The following is a 21,404-nucleotide window of genomic DNA, read 5'->3' as shown; positions in this document are numbered from 1 at the left end:
CAGTGCTCCGTAAACAGCCTCCACGCACAGAATTCTATCACCGATGTTTGCAAGGGGACCAGTCCACATTATTGAGTATAAATTACAAAGAACGTTTTTCCTGAATAGAAGTTTTTTCACTTGATTGGATTTAATTTTTTTTCAGTTAATATAACTTTTGTGTTTATCTTAGTGTTTTGTATGATTTCTTTTACCACATTACATAGAACTAGTTATTAAAAGTTAATGCTTTATTAATTCAAAATGTAACATCTGAACATATTTTGAGAAACATAACATTTTTTGGTATTAATGCTTTATATCAGACAAAAAAAAATCCTAAAGTACCAACTACTTTTAGGCAGTTTATTTGTTCTTTATAGTTCTTGGCTGAAGGTGAATGATTAAGTAGACCATAAATAAAGCCATTATAAAAACTAGTGATGGAAAATTTATTGATTGATCTTTGCAACCATAGTATAAATATAACTATGCTCTCAGTTTCTAGTTCTCTTGCCAGAAAGGCTATATTATCTTGATTTTATGCTTTTTTAATAGAAACTCAGGCAGAGAGTCAAATCTATTTCTGGGAACAAAAGTTTCAGTATCTTCAAACTCTGTTATCTGGAAATGTTCCAGATGTCTAATTGATGGGAAATTTCGCCCAGCAGGCAAGGAACTAAACTAAAAAAAATGTACATTTTAAAGAATTTTTTGTAAGCTTAATCTACCTTTTATTATTCCAAGTAAAATTTAAAATTTAAAGAGTTTAAGTATCTTCAAATTTAATTATAATTCAAAATGTAAATAAAGTATAATAATGAGTCACCTTAGGGATTTGGACAATGAAAAAGAGCTTATTTAATTTGTACCTGTATTTTTTAACACCACACAAATTTAGAAATACAAAATTATATTTTCTCCTATTCATTTTAGTTTATCTTGATACCAATTTTATATAATAAGTTAACATTGATATTTACTATATGTGATGCTCTATGCTAAGTACTTTTTATGTGTTGTATCATTTAGTTCTCAAGTGAACCCATGTGGTGAGTACCACCATTACATGGGGAAACTGAGGCCTAGAGAGCCTAAGTGCCACCCTCAAATCACACACACGTAGAAAGTGCTAGAGCTAGACTGAAAACTGTGTTGGCATGACCATAGAACCCCTATTCTTTATCAATATACTGTGGATTTGTAGGCATTTAGAAAATCACCATGGGATTCCCCTGGGAAAAAAAATATCCAACTCTGTCATATAACTGAGTTTTTCACTTAAGAGTTTACAGAATAGGGCGCCTGGGTGGCTCAGTTGGTTAAGCGACTGCCTTCGGCTCAGGTCATGATCCTGGAGTCCCGGGATCGAGTCCTGCATCAGGCTCCCTGCTCAGCGGGGAGTCTGCTTCTCCCTCTGACCCTCCCCCGTCTCATGTGCTCTCTCTCTCTCTCATTCTCTCTCTCAAATAAATAAATAAAATCTTAAAAAAAAAGAGTTTACAGAATATATCTACACACAAAGTATACCTAAAATGTAAAACCCCATTCCGAGCCAGCCTTTCTTTTTTCTTTTTTTTTTTTTTTTTCATCTCTCCACTTAATTTTAATTCACTGTGACATTTAATGGATACCTAACATGCCCAAGACACTTGGTTATGTGCTGTGAGGGATACCAAAGCTAACAAGATAATGAACTGGTTTCTAGGTACTTCCTATGTCTAGACCTGATAAGTATATTGTTATGATATAAACCCAAGTATGATAAATGCCATATGAGTCCAATAATCCTAGTGCCATAAGAAAACGGACAAGCGATGACGTATGATTTGGAGGATCAGGGAAGGCTTCAAAGAGTAAGTGACTTTTGAGCTGGTTACACCATGAGCAGAGTTTGGACATGTGGGAAGGGAAGGGAAAAAACCGTGAGCAGAAGCAGAGGATTTGCAGCTTCGCTTTCTTCAGGGACTAGGCAGGTGTTGTAGATGAGTGAAGTGGAGTTAGTATGGGAACTAGGATAATTGGAGAGGATGTTCCCTTTCCCCCAAAACACATTCATATTCAAATATTTTTTTAAAAAAACACTATGCCAAACAAAATACTATTCTGGCCAAATTCTTGGCCCAGGCCTACTAAACTGACTTCTGGATAGGAAATGTTTTGAAAATGGCAAACACTTAAATTAGTTGAAGGAATGTGTATTGGGGAATAATGGGAAGTAAAGCTGGAAAATTGTTTTGAGATACAGACTAACCACTGGGTTTGGTGTCATACCTTTGATCTCCTGTTTTCTTTTTATACCTGTTTGTTAATGAGTATTATGGGGAGTTGAAAATGCCAGGCCATTGAGGAATTTATGTTAATTCAGTAGGTGATGAGGACCATTAAAGGTAGAGAGGGAGTTGTTGCCTTAGTCCATTTACCCATCCATTTACTCATTTATTCACTCAGCAGTATGGAGCATTCTTTTGTGCCAAACTCTGTGCTTGACTTTGAGGACTCTCAATAAACATTCTGTCTTCAGAGGCATTATTAGCGTTGTGATCTGTATTGTGTCTTTGGACAGTTTATTCTGACAGCAGTCTGTGTAATGAGAGGAAAGAGATTGGAGGCAGGGGGATATTAGAAGTTAATGCAGTAGTCCAAGCAAGAGAAACTCAAGGGAATATAGCAGTTCTTCAAAAATTTAGAAATAGAATGACTGGGTATATACCCAAAATAATTGAAAGCAGAGTCTCAAAGAGGTATTTGCATACTCATGTTCATAGCAGCATTATTCACAATAGCCAAAAGGTGGATGGAACCCAAGAGTCCATTCATGGATGAATGGATGAACAAAATATGGTATGTACATACGTGGAATATTATTCAGCCTTAAAAGGAAGGAAATTTAGACACATGTTAAACATGGATGAACTTATGCTAAGTGAAATAAGCCAGTCACATAAAAGACAAATACTATGATTTTACTTTTCTGAGGTACCTAGAATTGTCACATTCATGGAGGTAAGAATGTAGAAATGTTGAATGGTGGTTGCCAGGGTCTGGAGAGAGGGGAATGGTTAAGTCATTGTTTAATGGTCACAGAGTTTCAGTCTTACAAGATAAAGAGTTCTGGAGGTGGATGGTGGTGATGGTTTCAGAACAGTGTGAATGTACTTAATACCACTGAACTATGCACTTAAAAATGGTTAAGGTGTTAAATTTTATGTATATTTTACCACAGTTAGAAATAATTTTGGAGGGCGCCTGGGTGGCTCAGTTGTTAAACGTCTGCCTTCGGCTCAGGTCATGATCCCAGGATCCTGGGATCGAGTCCCGCATCGGGCTCCCTGCTCTGCGGGAGACCTGCTTCTCTCTCTCCCACTCCCCCTGCTTGTGTTCCCTCTCTCTGGCTGTGTCTCTCTCTGTCAGATAAATAAATAAAATCTTAAAAAAAAATAATAATAATTTTGGAAATTAGGGTCTAAATTTGGGTACTGGAACCAGAAGGGCTTCACAATTAACTGGTCGTGGATGGTTTAGAAAGGTGGACAATTCCATGGAAAAAATGAGATTTGAAATTCAGATTGTTTTTGAGGATCATGCTTTCTCTAAGTTCCTTACGGAGAAGCCAGTACAGTGGGATAAATCTTGTCTTACCTGCTAAAATTTTGAGTGAAGATCTTGGCAGGCCCTTTATATGGAAGTGTGCTATAGTTAAATAGAATGCTGGTCTGGAGCTCAGAAAAGAGACCATGCTGAGAAAGAATTTGTGGAGTCACCTATAAAGAGGTGCTGGTTAAAATTGCGTAACTAAGATCTCTGTGATGGAGCATGTGGTAAGAGAAGAGAAGAGGGTGTCCTTTGGAGAAAGAAGAAAATGAAAAACAGAAGCAGCAGTCAGAAAAGTGGGAGAGGAGGGACACCTGGGTGGCGCAGTCGTTAAGCGTCTGCCTTCGGCTCAGGTCATGATCCCAGGGTCCTGGGATCAAGCCCCGCATCGGGCTCCCTGCTCAGCGGGAAGCCTGACTCTCCCCCTGCTTGTGTTCCCTCTCTCTGGCTGTGTCTCTCTCTGTCAAATAAATAAATAAAATCTTAAAAAAAAAAAAAGTGGGAGAGGAAATGACACCACAGTGCCTTGACAGCTAAAAAAGTGAAGGTGGTCTGCCATGCCTAAAATTGGAGAAACAAAAGAGATTTAGGATGAGAGCTGGATTTTACTTAATCCAGCTTAAAGTCCCTCATTTGCAGTCAGGAGGTCTGTGACCCTTAACAGAGTGGTTTTGGTAAGTTGTCATGGAAAACCAGGTTTTTCATACCTGTTAGGCGTGGCTAGACAAAGCAAGCTGGGTTGAAAAAGTGGAGTGATTAATTCAGGCAGCCAGGGATGAAGTCATTAGAATTTTCTAGGTATGAGATGGCAAACTTCTGGATGGTTAAGAGTAGGGACCAGATAAAACATGTGAAGGGATCATTTTGAAAGGATAATCAATGGGACTCAGTGATGGAAAGAAAAGGAATAGTCAGATCTAATTTCATATTTTTAAGCCTTTGAGTTGGTGTGTAGTGATGTTTTTGATAGAGATGTTGGAAGAGAATGTCATTTAGAGGAATGAGAAATTAGTTTCCGATGCATAGAAAACTAGTTACAGTGAAGCATTCCATGGAGATGTGCGTGTTGGATTTATGGAAACTATTCACTGGGGGAACTGGTAATGAACTTGAGAGAGGACACAAGAATTGGTAAGGCACATTTGGGTCGGTTACAAAGAGGCTTTGGCTTAATTAATGGAAATGATTGTTGTTTTTATTTGATATAAATCAATGTAAGTCTATATTATAAATTAGATTAGGTGGGAATCAGGAATGATTTGCAAAAAAAAAAATGCTCAGATAGACAGCAGTGGAGTTCTTTCTTTTCTTTGTTGGTCTGATTTTGAATGTGACAAAGCAATGAAGCATTTATGTTGATGATTTTTAAGTCCTGCAGTTTTCTTATTTCAAATGACAGACTTTATTAGAAGAGTGTTATACCTAGCCTTCTAGTGGATATAGAGTTAATTAGTAAGGTAATTTGGAGATATTATCATGTAATTTTATAATTATAATAAAATACAATTTTATTTTACTTTTTAAAGATTTTATTTATTTATTCATGAGAGACAGAGAGAGAGAGAGAGAGAGAGAGGCAGAGGGAGAAGCAGGCTCCCAAGGAGCAGGGAGCCCGATGCAGGACTCAATCCCAGGACTCTGGGATCATGACCTGAGCCGAAGGCAGACGCTTAACCATCTGAGCCACCCAGGTGCCCTAAAATACAATTTTATTTTAGAACATTTTGTCATTTATCATAAAGTTAAAAATTGAATTAACTTGAACTCTTGTTTTAGTTTGAGTCACTAAGTTTGCCTGTGGTTCTGTTTTCTAAATATTTTGTAAGACCCAACTGAAGAATCACTTCCTAAGAGCTCTTTGAACCCCAGCCAGTAAAGGGACCAACAGATACAAAACATTTATATAACAGCTGCTTTATGTTATAGTGATTGTTTTAAACAGATAGAGAAAAGGCCCAATATTCCATTTTTAACCATAAATATGTAAGGTATAGGTAAGTATTTGACAATATAGTACAATTTTAAGATACACAATTATATTTTATTATTTTTTAAAGATTTATTTATTTAAGAGAGATCACGAATGGGGGAGGGGCAGAGGGACAAGCAGACTCCCTGCTGAGCGGGGAGCCTGACCTGGGGCTTGATCCTAGGACCCTGAGAACATGACCTGAGCCCAAGTCAGTTGCTTAACCAACTGAGCCACCCGGGCACCACTACAATTATACATATATATTTTTAAAGATTTTATTTATTTATTAATGAGAGACAGAGAGAGAGAGGCAGAGGGAGAAGCAGGCTCCCAAGGAGCAGGGAGCCCGATGCGGGACTCGATCCCAGGACCCTGGGATCATGACCTGAGCTGAAGGCAGACGCTTAACCATCTGAGCCACCCAGGCGCCCCTTACAATTATATTTTAATATATAATTTCATATCTTTAAAACTGAAAGAGCTTATAAAGGAAAAGATTTGAAAATAGTATTATCTATAAGTTAATGATGTTTTACTAGTTTCAAGACAAATGCTAATTATTGTATGTACTCTTTGGGGGCTCAATTTGTCAAGGTACCAGACACATTTCTTCTCATAAGGCAGAGGGTTATAAGCAAGGCTGGCCACCAGACTGTACTCACCCTTGGGTAATTGTAGTGATAAGGTCTTTGGAATGCTATAAAAGTGAAGCTTTTCTGCTAGATATCATAATCCTGTCTAACTCAATAGTGTGCCGCAGGTCATACCCTGGAAAACAAACAGCTTTTATCTTTTTTATAGCATCAGAGACTGTGTTCTAGAAAATGATTTAATTCCACAGATGTTATATCCTAAAATATTAAATGAAAAGTTTGATGATCTTCAGGAGTTTCTGAGTGTTTTAATTTGATTATGCAGTATATATACTTTATAATTACATTTGTGTGATCTGTTTGCTTTCCTGTAGAAGAATAAGCCTCCCAATCCACCAGCCTTTATCTTCATGATTGATGTTTCATATAGTAACATCAAGAACGGACTTGTGAAGCTCATATGTGAAGAACTGAAGACTGTGCTGGAAAAACTTCCAAAGTAAGGGAACTCCCATTATTTTTAGAATTTGCACAATATTATGGAATTAGCTTATTGGCCAGAAAACAAGTGCTGAATGACCCATGGATATCTTTTGCTGATGAGGACATTGGGCAAATATTTATAAATCAAACAGCACTATTTTTTTGAGTCCTTAAAAAGTCCAGAGTTATCTTTTGTACAAAGCAAAAGAAACAAACTGATAAAAATTAATGCTATGGTAAACAATATTCAAAAGACATTATAAATTATAAGGAGATTCCCAACAGTGTGATGGGAAAGACTTTGGAAGTCTGTTATTCATTTTCAAAGTGGTTGATTTTCCAGTGGAAACCAGTAGCTGTGGGTTGTAGTAGAGTTCTAAGGGATGCCAGGAAAAACGGAATTGTTGTCTTACCGCAGAGATGGTAGCTTTTTAGCCAAATTTCCTTTGCCCTTTTACACCGTCAAACCCCTTTGCCACTTTACTGCTGCCTCCAGGTCCTAGCACAAGGTAGATCACTTTCCTTGGCACTGCAGGGGACAATGCACAAAAGGAAAGGTGGAAAGGTATTTCAGCAAACATGGCTGTTTTTTATAGTGTGCAAACTAGTTGGTTAGGGTGGGAGGTACCATCTAGTAAGAAGATCCTTTATGAGAGGAAACATGGTTAAGAAAAAGGCTAAGGAATATTGTCTGAAACCTAGTGTCTGCGCCAGGTTCAGCATCTTCCACCCCTCCCTATATCCTGAACATAAGCAGTCTCTGTTCTGGAAAGGGATGCGTTGAGGGATGGGTTGTCTATGGTCCTTAGGGCTTCCTGAGTCCTTGGTGCCCATTCCTCTATATTCGTTCTGTATGTGGCTGCTGTGTTGGTGCATGTGAGCCTCAAAGAGTGAACTCTGGACCTCCCAGGAGTAGCTTTGTTTGTATCTATGAAGCTCAAGTCATAATATTCCCAAGGATGGTTTGGAAAAGCCTTGGGGATGTTTAAAAAATACTGAGGTGATTTCAAACTGAATTCTAAAATGAAGAATGAACTGGGAGCAAATTGAAGATGGGGCGTAGGAAAGGCATGTGATGCCTGCTGACTGTGATTATAGCTTCTGTTACCTCATTCTTAGCGATACTTGAGAAGTGTGGACTACCTGCTGAATATCATATATCTTTTTTTTCAGTATTTTATTTATTTGTCAGAAAGAGAGTGCGTGAGCATGAGCAGGGGGAGGGGCAGAGGGAGAAGCCGACTCCACGCTGAGCAAAGAGCCCAATGTGGGACTCGATCCCAGGACCCTGGGATCACGACCTGAGCCGAAGACAGACACTTAACCGACTGAGCCACCCAGGCATCCCTGAATATCATATATCTTATAGACTTCTCTCACAGGGCTGTTTTAATTCTAAATCTGAACTCAGACTGTGAATAATATGAAAGAAAACTACTCTAATTTCTGGAAATGATGTCTGTCTCTTTACCTTCACTCAAACTGGTTAGATTAGGCTATCCTCTTCTCTTAGTTACCTCACTAACCCCTTGCTCCTTTCCAACACAGTGTGATATGAAGTGTATGGCCTGTTAATATAAGTCATGAAACTACCCTCCTTCCTTAGATGTTATCATGACTTTAATATCTCATTGAAGCAGATTGTGACTTTAGCAAAAGATAGGAGAAAAAAAATAAAAGGATACTGCTAGTTATTCCCTGCTACTATTTAAATATCTCTCTTCAAAATTTTAATTGAAGCCAAAATGCCTTTTCTTCCTTTATCTTTTAAAACAAATCCGGTTGCTTTTTTTTCTTCCCCGAAGTTTGTTTTGGGCTCTGTATGTGTATAACTTTATATATATATATATATATATATACATATATATATATATATATATTTAAGATTTTATTTATTTATCTGACAGAGAGACAGTGAGAGAGGGAACACAAGCAGGGGGAGTGGGAGAGGGAGAAGCAGGCCTCCCAACTGAGCAAGGAGCCCGATGGGGGGCTCGATCCCAGGACCCTGGGATCATGACCTGAGCCGAAGGCAGACGCTTAATGACTGAGCCACCCAGGCGCCCCTATAACTTTATATTTTTTATGGTAAGATTGCCATCAGTCTGATTTACTTTCCTTGAACCAGGTAATATGCCAAATAGCCTTTTTAAAGCACAGTATATGTCTTGATTAATGTCTAAGGTATGTTCATCTCTTAGCAAATCTTTTGAAAAGTAAAGGCCCCATTCTTTACTATTTAACTTTGAATTTACATCTTTGATTTTGCCAGATGCCATTTCTGTCTGATTTCTCTGGAATAGGAAAGAAAAGATTTGAAATATTTCCTCTGTTGTTCAGATCAAGCAGTTGGGTTTTTTTGGTTGTTTTTGTTTTTGTTTTTTTTCTGGTTGTTTTTAATGCTGCTGTAGTTAACATGTTCAAAATGCTTGATTTTTGAATATTCTGATTCATCTAGTTACTAACATCTTCAGTATTGCTCTGTCAGATTCATTCCATTAAAATAACAGGGACACGTGTTGAAGGAAGTGGTAATTGAAAAGCAAAAGAAGAAACACGTATTGTTCCGTGTGATATCCCTTATGTAACTTTATTAAATTTATATAGAATTAATATGGAGAGGCTGAGATTTCATTTTCTTCTGGATATGATTTAACAAGGCAGTTTTACTGTTGAACAAGAAAATTTTAAGATAGTTCTTTGTTTCTCAAATTTTAAAAAAGTATATATTTCCATGAAAACATATACTAATATTTTGCAATAATGTGAGATGTTCTGCTAGAAGTTTTTTAAAATGTTAATTTAGATTTTAAGTGAACCCTGTGAAGCTCAGGATATGCCTTTCCCATCACTTGAAAATGTCCAAATCCAATGGGAAATAGCAATCTATATTCTTCTCTGTAATTTTTCTTCTGTGTCTTTTGCCTTAATTGACTCTAAATTGACTATTAAAAGAGAATAAATGCCCTCAGGATTTGCCGGACATTTATCACCTTATGTAATAAAAGGCTTACTCGGAAATGGGAGCTTAGCCAGTGGTATGCTGGTAAACTGGATCTCAAATAAATAAAGCCTTAATTGTAGTGTTTGCTCATTCCTGTGGTGTAAAATACTTCCAGCCAGGCCGATTTTAAACTAGCAAGGTGACATCACTAAACAGGAGTTCAGAAGAGATGCATATGATCAGTTTATCATTTGGGCTCTAACTTGCCCTCCTAAATACAGCATTTCACCATCACGATAATCATCCTGAACATACCTCTAACTCCCCATGTTATACTAGACCCTGTCAGGAGCAGAGAGCATAAACTTTGGGTTTATTGGTTTATAGTCAAGGATTCATGATACATTAACTAAAAGGCATTATATACTAAGAGCCCAGTGTGAATGATTTGTAGAAATTTAGAAGAGGAAGTAACTTCTGGTTGGTAGCATCAGGGGAGCTTTGACAGAGGAAGAGTATCTGTGCTTGGTCTTAAAGAGTAAAATTCTAATAAATGGCAGGGGGAGGAAGAACATGGGTACAGTCTAGTATAATGGTTAGTTGCATGAAATCATATAGTTTAGGATATTGAGGGGGGTGAGTGGATATATAAGTCAGTGTATGTGCAGTTACAAAGGGTAAGGATACCATTTCTGAAAATTTTGCAGGAGTCCAGAATATAAACATTTACCAAGTGCGTTTGGAAGGGATTATGAGGACCTATTTAAACTGCCCACCCATTTATGAAGGCCACGGTGAAGAATAAATACCCTCAATTAGCAAAGGAAGTAAAGAAGAGATAGAGTTTAAAGTCAGTAGTTTGTCAGCCTGTACCCTGCTGAAACATCAAAGAAATTGGGAAGTCTGCAATGGCATCAACAATTTGAACTTAAGATCCTTTCATCTATATATTTTATTTTCCTTTCTCTCTTACTCAAGTAACTCATTATGCTATGTGCAAAGTTTAGACACTGAGCATACTAGGTACTTTTTTAAAAAAGTGGTCCTCTAGCAAAATAAGTTTTATTGATATCTAAGGATCAAAGAAAATAGCATATATCTTTTGTGGCTGTCATGTAACCATTGAGCAAGGTTATATCCACCAATGAAAATTAATAAGAGCTTCAGTAGTATTTTAGGAGGGAGGAGGGAGAGGAAGGGAGACAGAGAGAAACTTGGGTAAATATTAACTGGAGCTTAGACCATTCAACTCTGAGTATACTTCATAGAGACTTGAATAAGAATATTTATGCCTTACACTCCTTTCAGAAGATTAAGGCCTTATTTTGAGATTTTTCAAAAAAATTTGCTTTTGTTATGGTTTTAGAACTTTTATTACTTTTATTGTCTTGCCATGACATCACAAATGGCTACCTAATAAGGATTACATCATCAATTTATATATGTGATTTATTTTATATATTTATATAGTATATGGCTCTCAAAATCTCTCAGTTTCTGTTGAGATTCTCTAGAATCTGTAAGAAAAGAATCACACAGAAGGAGCAAGTCCTTTCTTGATAAAAATAGCTATCCTATTTGTAATCTGAGTGTGCCTTTCTCTTACTTCAGATGTTCCATTTGTTCTTCTGACCTTCTGGTGACTTCTGAGAGATCTCTGTTTATGAAGAATGTAATATGCATAGCATGTTTATGAAAGAAAAAGTACACCTTGTAATTGCTGTGGATTGAGAATACATATATTAAAGAAAGGAATATATTAAAGAAATATATTTTCATATGTTTGACTTTTCTTTACCTAGAATTTTGACAATTTTTTTCTTTATCAACTTATTTTTTGTAATATCCCCATCCCCTACTGTGACTCAGTATTGTTTACACTGGTAAACAATAATTAAGAGCAAAACTTTAAACATCTCTTCCATATATTTTATAGAAGGTGTACTTAGTAAATTTCTGATAGAAACCTTTCATAAATATATGAAAGAAATTTAAACACTATGTTTTTCTCACAGGGAAGAACAAGAAGAAACTTCTGCAATCCGAGTTGGTTTTATTACATATAACAAAGTGCTGCATTTCTTTAATGTAAAGAGTAACTTGGCCCAGCCTCAGATGATGGTGGTGACCGATGTGGGAGAAGTCTTTGTTCCTTTATTGGACGGTTTCCTTGTCAACTATCAAGAATCTCAATCAGTGATTCACAAGTAAATATTAAGTGTTTTATAATTTAGATACAAATCAGGTATCTGTTTTTAATTGTTTTGATTCAAATACACATTATTTTGTCATTAGCAAGGGGGTTTTAACACATGGATTATAAAACTCCATCATTTATGTTCTATTTTAAATGTACACCAATATCTAAAAATAGGAGTTTTGTTTTGTTTTGTTTTTTAGAGAGAGAGAAACAGCAGTGGGGAAGGGGCAGAGGGAGAGAGAGATAATCTTAAACAGGCTCCATGCCCAGGCTGGAGCCCGATGTGGGGCTTGATCTCATGACCCTGAGATCGTAACCTGAGCCGAAATCAAGAGTCAAGACACAACCAACTAAGCCACCCAGGCGCCCCAAGGAGGAGTTTTTTTTTTAATACTCACACTCAACCAGATCAGTCCCCTCTCTTTGCTGGAGAGAGAAATTTCCTGTGTATGAATGAGTGTATTCAGTGATGATGGTAATAACTGAAGATACAGCCACTGTTCCAAGAATTTGTGGTTTAAGAAGTCAAAAATGTAAATGGTATGCTTTTGTAAATGTTCCAAACAAATTATAAATTTTGGTTCCAAGACATGTCAGGATATCATTCCCTAAGGAATGACCTATGAAAGTCACCCATAGGTGTTTAGTGTGAAATAAATACCATATGTGTGGATATTATTCCCTAAGGAATGACCTATGAAAGTCACCCATAGGTGTTTAGTGTGAAATAAATACCATATGTGTTTAGGCTTGAAATGCTAGTGATTTATTTCTTGAAGTTTATTACAAATAAGTTAAACATTTAAAACCTTTTACTCATTCATTTCTTATAGTTTATTGGACCAGATTCCAGAGATGTTTGCAGACTCTAATGAAAATGAGACTGTCTTTGCTCCTGTCATCCAGGCTGGCATGGAAGCACTAAAGGTGAGAAGTCTTTTTGAATTGCAAGTAAATAAGTTTTTAAAACACACACACACACACACACACACACACACACACACACTGGAAGTTTTATCTACGAAAGAAAATACGGCCTTCTTTAAAACGTAGTTTGCTGGAGGCCGTTCCTAACTTCCCTACAAATCTTAGGAGGAAGTGGCCCAAACCATGGATTGCTCCCAGCGTTTACATTCCAGAACTATTAGCATCTGAGCAACTGATTTTGTCAGGATTTCCAGTTTAGCTCCTCCCTTTGGCTTTTATATGAACCTTAAATGATCTATTTTAAAATTACTTCAACAATATCAGAACCAGACACGAAGGGAAAAATCCCCATATCACCCTCTCCTTCCTTGGGGTTTTCAAACATGCAAGGGCAAGGCCCCTGTGACAGTTGGTGACAGATGTGAATGCCACGCAGGGCCTTGCTGAATGCCCACAGCAAATGCAAGGTTGGCCGTGGCTTCAGTTGGAAAGCTGAGCCCTAATGACTCTGGTCATTTTCATAGTAATAAAGACAGTAATCTGAAGAAGGCAAAATGATTGAAAAGTACTGACTGTTGGGGGACCTGGGTGGCTCAGTCGTTAAGCGTCTGCCTTCGGCTTAGGTCACGATCCCAGGGTCCTGGGATCGAGCCCCACATCAGGCTCCCTGCTGAGCGGGAAGCCTGCTTCTCCCTCTCCCTCTCCTGCTCCCCCTGCTTGTGTTCCCTCTCTCACTGTCTCTCTCTCTCTCTGTCAAATAAATAAATAAAATCTTTAAAAAAAAAGAAAAAGAAAAGTACTGACGGTTGATCATTATTTACCTTAGCACAAGCGTCAAACCACTTTGATCTGCACAGCTAGTGCCTAAAAAGTTGATTTTCAAATTTTATTATTAAAGTTAAATTGAAAATAACTTTTAAAATAAAATGGCTAATAACAACAATAACAGTAGCAATAATAACAAACAGCAAGAATAATGCTAAAGAACTGAGTTTATGAAATATTCCCAGAAATTCTGTGTCTAAACATTGTAGTTTTGTTTTGTTTTAAGATTTTATTTATTTATTTTACAGAGAGCATGAGCAGGGGCAGAGGGAGAAGTAGACTCCCCTGCTGAGGAGGGAGCCCAGTGTGGGGCCTGATCCCAGAACCCTGAGACCATGACCTGAGCCGAAGGCAAATGCTGAACTGACTGAGCCACCCAGGCGCCTCTGTAGTTTTTGGTTTTAGTACAATGATTCTTGCTTGGGTTTTCTGATCTTCAGAGTATTTACTCATTGAATAAAAAATTGCTGATGTCCCTTAAAAATCTTCAGGATACATGTCAATTTAACATAAAATTAAAAATAAATTTTACATCATAAAGTGACTTGGCCAAGTTAGGGTCCGTCTAGTGGAAACCAGTACTAATCATTTTGGGCTATAGAAAGACACGGGAATTCCCATTTTATTCCACATTACGGAAAATGAGTATTTTCCATTTCAATTTGAAAGAGTTTTGTTGTTGTTCTCTCTTCCAGTAAAGTGTCTAGAAATGCTGTGTAAATTTCCTGATATATGATCATCATACATGAACCTATGAGTCTTTCTACTCTGAGAAATTAGTACTGGGAATAGAATTGTATTCATGTGCTCTTGCCTGGGAGGAAAGATGAGTGGATATTCATAAGGCAGCACATCATCAGTTAAGACAGTAGAGTGGAGGGCATGGCTTTTAGATCACTCAAGTCAGCATCCCAGCCCAACCCCATACTTCATTTCTGAAAGGGAGCAATGCTGTCTTGTAATGATGGGCTCACACTGGCAGTCCATGAGAGGTCTAGAGGCTATGTAGCAGCTTTGAAAGACAAAAGAGATAAAGCAGATTTGACCACATGCATTCCATGTGTCCAAAATGTGGTGTTACCTAGGATACATTACTGGGAAACCACTGTGTTGGTAATAACTGTAATGTTCTTTGACGTTACTCATGCACTAACAACTGGAGCACTCAGCATTCTCAGTGCTCACTTACCAGAGGCCAGTTCATTTCATCCAGTGTATTTTTGCATCTTTTATGTGTTATTTTTTGTTACATTTACAATTTTATTGTTAGAGTAATTAATGCACTCTTTTACACTGAAGTTTAAAAATGAGAGCCAGGGTGCCTGGGTGGCTCAGATGGTCAAGTGTCTGCCTTCGGCTCAGGTCATGATCCCAGGGTCCTGGGATCGAGTCCCACATCAGGCTCCCCACTCAGCGGGGAGACTGCCCCTCTCTCTCTCTCTCTCTCTCTCTCTCTCTCTTTCTCTCTCGTTCTCTTATGAATAAATAAATAAAATCTTTAAAAAAATAATAATAATAGAACCAATATCTAAATAGAACAACTCAGAATAACTTCACAAATATCAATGTTAATACGTAGTAGTAGTATTCTTACAAAGTAAAAGAACTGTTGAGGTACCTGGCTGGCTTGGTTGGTGGAATGTGTGACCCTTGATCTCAGGGTTTTGAGTTTGAGCCCCAAGTAGAGTGTGGAGATTCCTTAAAAATAAAACCTTTAAAAAAAAAAAGCAAAAGAACTACCTTTTTAAAAGGTAAAGAACTGTCTTTTTAAAAAGATAGGGAACTGCGTTTGTCAAGTGACACTGCTGGACTTAGGTTGGTGGCAGTTGCTGTCATGTACCTGCCGGCACCTGCCCTCACGCAGAGGTAGGATAGCACTCCACGTTGTGGGAGGAGAAGCAGGGCAGGCCCTCCTCAATTAATGAGTCACGGGGTCACGTGTGAAACGGTGCCTGCTTTTTAAAAATGCAGATTTCTGGGCCCTCTCCCAGAGATGCTGATTCATCAGCTCCCCAATTTATGCTACTGATCACCCATATTTGGGAACCACCAGCAAAAGGAATTATTACTGTGCCTTACGTTATGTTAACTCACCAGAAAATGGTGTACCTGACCCATACGACTTTGTATGTTACTTTTGTACTAGGAATGCTTTCACTTACCCATGATTTAACATCTTGCCCTAAGCTTTTCATTAGTGGTTAAATTAAGAGAAAACACTATGAAGAAAGTTTCTTTCTTGTGTGCAACATTAAATGAAGACATTATTGCATACTAATCAATTTCTTACCTGTGGAAAGATTCACTAGCTAGTTCCCTAGAGTCAGTTTTTACAAGCATTATAACTCCTAATGTTCCTTCTAGCCTTAACTACCAAGAAAGACACCAATAATACTTAGGGTAGATTTTCTAATTTAATTATTTCCTTTCCATGACCTTCTTGCTGATTTCTAGTTCTTTACATTTACCTTGGTGATTCTTTTGTATGTGTATCTTTAACTGTCTATTTCTTCAAAACTTTTTTATAAGTAGGTAGTTGATATTAAAAAAAAACAAAACAAAATAATGAGACATTTCTCCTTCATCTGCCAGGAAGATTCTGGGTGGTTATAATTTATTGTATAAGAGCAGACACTGCTCTAGTACAGTTGGAGCTTGTCTGCAGTTTATGCTTTCTGCCTTAGAGCAACTTGGTTAGGTTTGGATGAAGAAAACAATTTTTCCAAAGAGGATAAAAGTGTGTGTGTGTGTGTGTGTGTGTGTATGATTGTTCTCTGCCTCTGACAGTGAGAGTATCTCCTCATCTCTTCAGGCCCTCTGTGGCTAAAAAGCAGTCAGGCTTAAATGCGGGTAACTTACATACAAGGGCCCTACAATGCTTGTCTGAAGTCATTATTAGGCGAAGAGCTAACATTTTTGAGCATTTATAGGGCATATCTAAATATTAAGGAGACCACACCATTCATTCACTTGTTCTTTCAATCAAGAAAGATTTACTGAATGTTTGTTAGGCAGTGTGAGGATTACGGTTTCTAGTTCTAAATTGCTTATAGTATGGTGGAAAAAATGTAACTCTGTAGGACAAGACATGATATTTATTGCTTGTATTCCCCAAAAGAGGGGGAGGGAAGGAGAGCAAAGAGTAACTTGGGAAGCCCAGGACTGTGGCTGGTCAGCTGAAGTGCTCAGGGGATTATGCACAAGAGGCCAGAGATGAGAGTCTCATCCTCTGTTGACAGGGAGTAGAAACTGAAAGAACATCGAAGTGCAGTGTTTTTTGTGTGTCCAAGTGAAGACATTTTAGAATTGGACTCCCCCATTTGAATTATAGCCTTATTCTCTATCAGCTAGATGCCAAGTAAAATCTATATATAATTAGTGGTAATAAACTTCTTGAAGCATAGAGAGTTGACAAAAACTAACAAACAACACGTGCTAATTTGTCACAAAGATAAGGAGGGAAGGTTTAGAAAGTTCTTATACATACTTTCTCAAAAGTCCCTGAACTATTCAACTGCAGGCTTCGATACACTTTTTTTTTTTCGGTTGTACATGCATCTGTGACCACGGCATCTTGTTCTCTTAGTGCCTTTTTTTCCACATAGTCTTTCAAAATCTGCATCTCTTCTGAAAATCTGACACTCATAATTCAACTACATGTGAACTTCTGGTATTGTCTTTGAACTTGGCCAAACAGTAGTTTTCTGAGTTAGCTATTACTTCCACCAGAAAACTAAATAAATAGAATTAGGCAACAAATTGGAAGAAGTGGCCTTTACTGGTTATGCTTCAAATATATCACGGGTTGGGGAAATTTATCTTTGAGTTATCTTAATGTATTTCTACATTTGATTTCAAGGTGATGCATCACAACATTCCTTCCATTCTTTCTAAAATTTAAGGAGCACCTATAGAGTGAAAGCACTAGCTAGACCCAGTAGGGCTTGGAGAAACACACTAAAGAAAAATCAAGGTCCTTCCTTTTTCATGAGCCTGTGACCTGTAGAAGACAGTAGTATACATAAAGTTGTGATTTGGTGTCATTAAGTCTTATCTGCAAAGTAGAATGGGGACAGGGAGGTAGAGGCAACCAACTCCGTCGAGAGTGATATTAACATGTCTCTCAGAGGAATGGACATTGGAGTTAAATTTTAAACAGTGGGTTCTCCAGGCCAGCCTATCTCAACCTGTTTTCCATCATAATAAGAATGACATATGTCATTGTCATTTATCAATTCTATATGGTACATTAATGTGGGCACAATCAGATCTTGGTAAAAACATAACAGATTTATAGGGATTTAAAGCATAGAATGCCCTAGGAGCTTTTTATTTTATTGGTTCTTACAGAAGATTTTATAAGTATATGATTAATGAAATTATAAATCTAAAATTAAGCCATTTTAATTGGCTGATGAATTAGAAACAAATATGGCTATTTTATTTTTCTCAATAGTGAACTTTATTTTTCTAATGGGTCTTGATTTTTTCCTTTCAAGTTTTGCTCCATGGGTAATATTAACAAGGCAATTGTGTATGTTTGATTATGATTAACACCATGTACTGGTTCATTGAATTCTCTCAACAATATTTTAATGTAGCTACTATTTTTCCTGTGTCACATATTAGGTAACTAAGGCTTAGAGAAGTTAAGTAATTTGCCCAGTATCACTCAGCTAATAAATGGTTGGGACTCTTGTCCATGCTGATAGGAACTAGGACCCATGCTCTTAAGTACTGTGGTATACAATTACAGTACTTGTATGAGCAGAGAATATCTAGATGGATGGAAGTGAATGACTATCTAGATGGATTGATAGTGAATTCCTTAGGGGAACTGGGTGGGCCAGGCAAGGAAAGCTGGGGAGAAGATGGGCTTTTAAAAAAGGTTTCATACCTTTTCTGCTACTTGAATTAAAAAAACAAAGTACTTTTATAACAATGAAAGTGATAGAAATAAAATTAGTCCTAGAATTTAAAATTTTTTAACATGTCCTTATCAGTATTACTATAAATTTTACTCAGATTTAGTCATAGGAATGAATGTGTCTTAATTGGCCAAAGTGTTGATAGTGTCTTCATGTACACGTAGGGTCACTGCCTATGCTTCTTCACTCATCCTTGCCTTCTTTCTTACTTATGCTGTATCAATAATTTTCAGTAGAAGGCCAGTGCAGCAATAAAATCCCTGCCCACTGCTGACCATAGCAAAGACAAGACGGCACACCGGTTATGCACCCCCTCCCCATGTGTCAGCTGTGACCTACTCCACAAAACAGGTTGAATGCCACTTAGTGAGACACATTCGGACAAGGCTGAACTTAAATTCTCTCCATTTGTTTTTTAGGGAAGTTCTTCACAAACCCATGTACCTTAGTAGTAGCAGCAAATAACTTACAACACCTCTTAACAGCTGACCCAGGAACACTAGAGTGTGCCACTAACCCCAGGTCTTTGCGGACAACAGCTCCAGGCCAAGAAAAGGGAGAAATGGATTCCAGGTTAAAGGAACAAAATGTGCAAAGATACGGAGTTGTGTAAAGCACGTGGTGTATTCCAGGAAAGCAAAGCTTGTATGGTGGAGACTTCTAATGCACAGGATGGCAGGGGTTAGGAAATGTGGATCTCCAGCTGAACTGCGGGGGGCCTCGAAGGGCCAGAGGTTCACTGGCTGTGTGACCTGGGGCAAATTGGATGAGCCTCAGTTTTCCTAGCCTTAAAATGCAGACAACGTTATCTTCTGCACATGGTTGTATTAAATGAGAGATGTGTCCAAAGGGCCTGGCACAGAGCTGCACACAGTGGTTGTTGGCAGCAACTCATCTCGCTGTTTTTTACCCTCCCTGCTCCCACACAGATAAAAGAATATGGACTTTATCATGTAGTAGAAAGTCTCCAGGATTCTTTTTTTTCCCCCCGTTATAATAGCCATCTTTATTTGTAAAAATCCAGATATAAAATGTATTCTTTCGGTCTTTCCAAGTTTTCCTTTTTACAAAAACAAAAAGGCACATAAAAACCCTCCCCGCGGTCATTCCCATAGACGGTGTTTGTCAGGCAGCCCTCCCCTCTCCCCCCGCCAAGGAGAAACGCCCCATACATGATCAGAACAGTTACCTTTATTGTAGAGGGTGCCCTGGCAGCAATATGCCAGGATCGTTTGGAGAAAGGCAAGATTGGAGGGGTCATTATATTGAATCATTTAATTTCAGTAAATTTTGCTTAGTAGATCACTTCTTAGGTCCTTAAATAAGATTTTAAATATTTTTAATGCTGAATCGACTTTTGTGGAGCCTAAATCATCTTTTTATTGCTTCCCAGGGACGACAGTTATATAATCTTGATCACGTATTTTTCCTTTTGTCATCCTGCCTGATAGCTGGTTTCTTGTGTCTGTTGTTGCCACAACACTGCTACATTCTTGTGCATTCTTCCTTGAAATACCACTTTAGGTATAATCTATGCTCACTAACGGTTTCAAAGAGGAGCTTCTGTTGCACCCTGATCCTGGGACTTTTGTTTACTTTTGCATCATGGGATTCACTTGGTCCTGAAAGAGTGTTCTGTAGGCTAAACAAGAATGTATTTTCCCTCTAATACATCCTCTTACTAGTTTTTCAAAGCATCATGGTATAGGGAACTACATTCAAATATTGGCTGTTTCATTCACAACTTGTGTGACTTTGGGCAAATCACTATCCTATCTAAGCCTCAGTTTCCCAGTCTATAAAATGGAGAGAATAGTACTTGCCCAAGGACACAAAAGTTATTAAGAGGATTAAATTATATATAGTATATATATTTATAAATTATATATAATATAAATTATATATATGTATATAGATATTACATGTAAATATATATATAATTTAATCCTCTCAATAACATATATATAGTGTTTGGCTCATATAAAATACCTATATTTTAATTTATTTTCTGATTCCCTTAAAGTAGAATTTCCCCACCCAAGACATTTTCTATATATTTTTTTTCTTTTAGGCAGCAGACTGTCCTGGGAAGCTGTTCATCTTCCATTCCTCCTTGCCTACTGCAGAAGCACCAGGGAAGCTTAAAAACAGAGATGACAAAAAGCTGATTAATACAGACAAAGAGAAGGTATTTGTAAACAATGGCCCTTTGAAGTGTCCCTTTGTCAGTTTTTAAAGGGGAGTAAAGAAAGAGTGAAGGTGTCCTTTGTGTAAGAAAGGGAGAGAAGCTAAATGTAATGCATAAATCCAGGACGTTGTATATTATAGTAATATTTTGAATTGCAAATAATTTAAGAAATTTTATATTCCTAGAAAAGCTGATTTCTGAAATATTCCTAAATCAAAATGAGGCCTCAAACTTTTTTCATTGTATAATCTGTGTAAGAGACTAGGTGATAAGACTGTTACAGAAATGGGGGAAATGGGAGGAGATGCAGGAAGAAGATATAGTAGAGGGAGAATGTAGACGGCACCATATAACAACACTCCTGAGACAGGAAGTAGAGGTACCTGATGCTCAAAATGTGCTTTGCTCAAACCCTCTGACAGTATAGCCGTTGCTGGGGTGACAAGTCAGTGGGAAGGTTAAGACTATGGGGTAGGCACCAGCTACTGGCCACATGACACCAGACAGGTTGCCCCACGTAGCTCTGTAAAGGTAAAGAGAGCAACATCAGTTTCATTAGCGTTGTTGGAGGATCAGGTAACATTGCTGGCATACGGACATTTCACACAGCACGAGCCTGGCACACCCTGCGTGCTCAGGAAACGGCTGCCGCACTGATCATGACCATAATTCATTCCTTCAGCCCAGTTCACTTAACTGGAAACAATTTTTCCCTTATTTTAAAAGAAGTCAACAGAAATTAAAAATTGAAACCAAAAACATTTTGTGGTT

The 21,404-nt window shown here is 37.7% G+C and overlaps 1 protein-coding gene across 3 annotated transcripts in view; it reads left to right on the top strand.

The window, feature by feature from the left end:
- The window catches only part of SEC24D (SEC24 homolog D, COPII coat complex component), a 102,226-nt gene that overhangs the window by 59,862 nt on the left and 20,960 nt on the right, over nt 1–21,404 (top strand). For all 3 annotated transcript variants that reach the window (XM_027600611.1, XM_027600609.1, XM_027600610.2), the window contains exons 11-14: nt 6,513–6,637; nt 11,581–11,772; nt 12,599–12,692; nt 20,517–20,633. In XM_027600611.1, coding sequence (XP_027456412.1) covers nt 6,513–6,637; nt 11,581–11,772; nt 12,599–12,692; nt 20,517–20,633 — 528 coding nt within the window. The remainder of the gene's footprint in view (nt 1–6,512; nt 6,638–11,580; nt 11,773–12,598; nt 12,693–20,516; nt 20,634–21,404) is intronic.

The sequence above is a fragment of the Zalophus californianus genome, chromosome 2, assembly GCF_009762305.2.
Source record: "Zalophus californianus isolate mZalCal1 chromosome 2, mZalCal1.pri.v2, whole genome shotgun sequence".
Classification (NCBI taxonomy): Eukaryota; Metazoa; Chordata; class Mammalia; order Carnivora; family Otariidae; genus Zalophus; species Zalophus californianus.
This window is presented reverse-complemented; position numbering and strand designations above follow the sequence as displayed.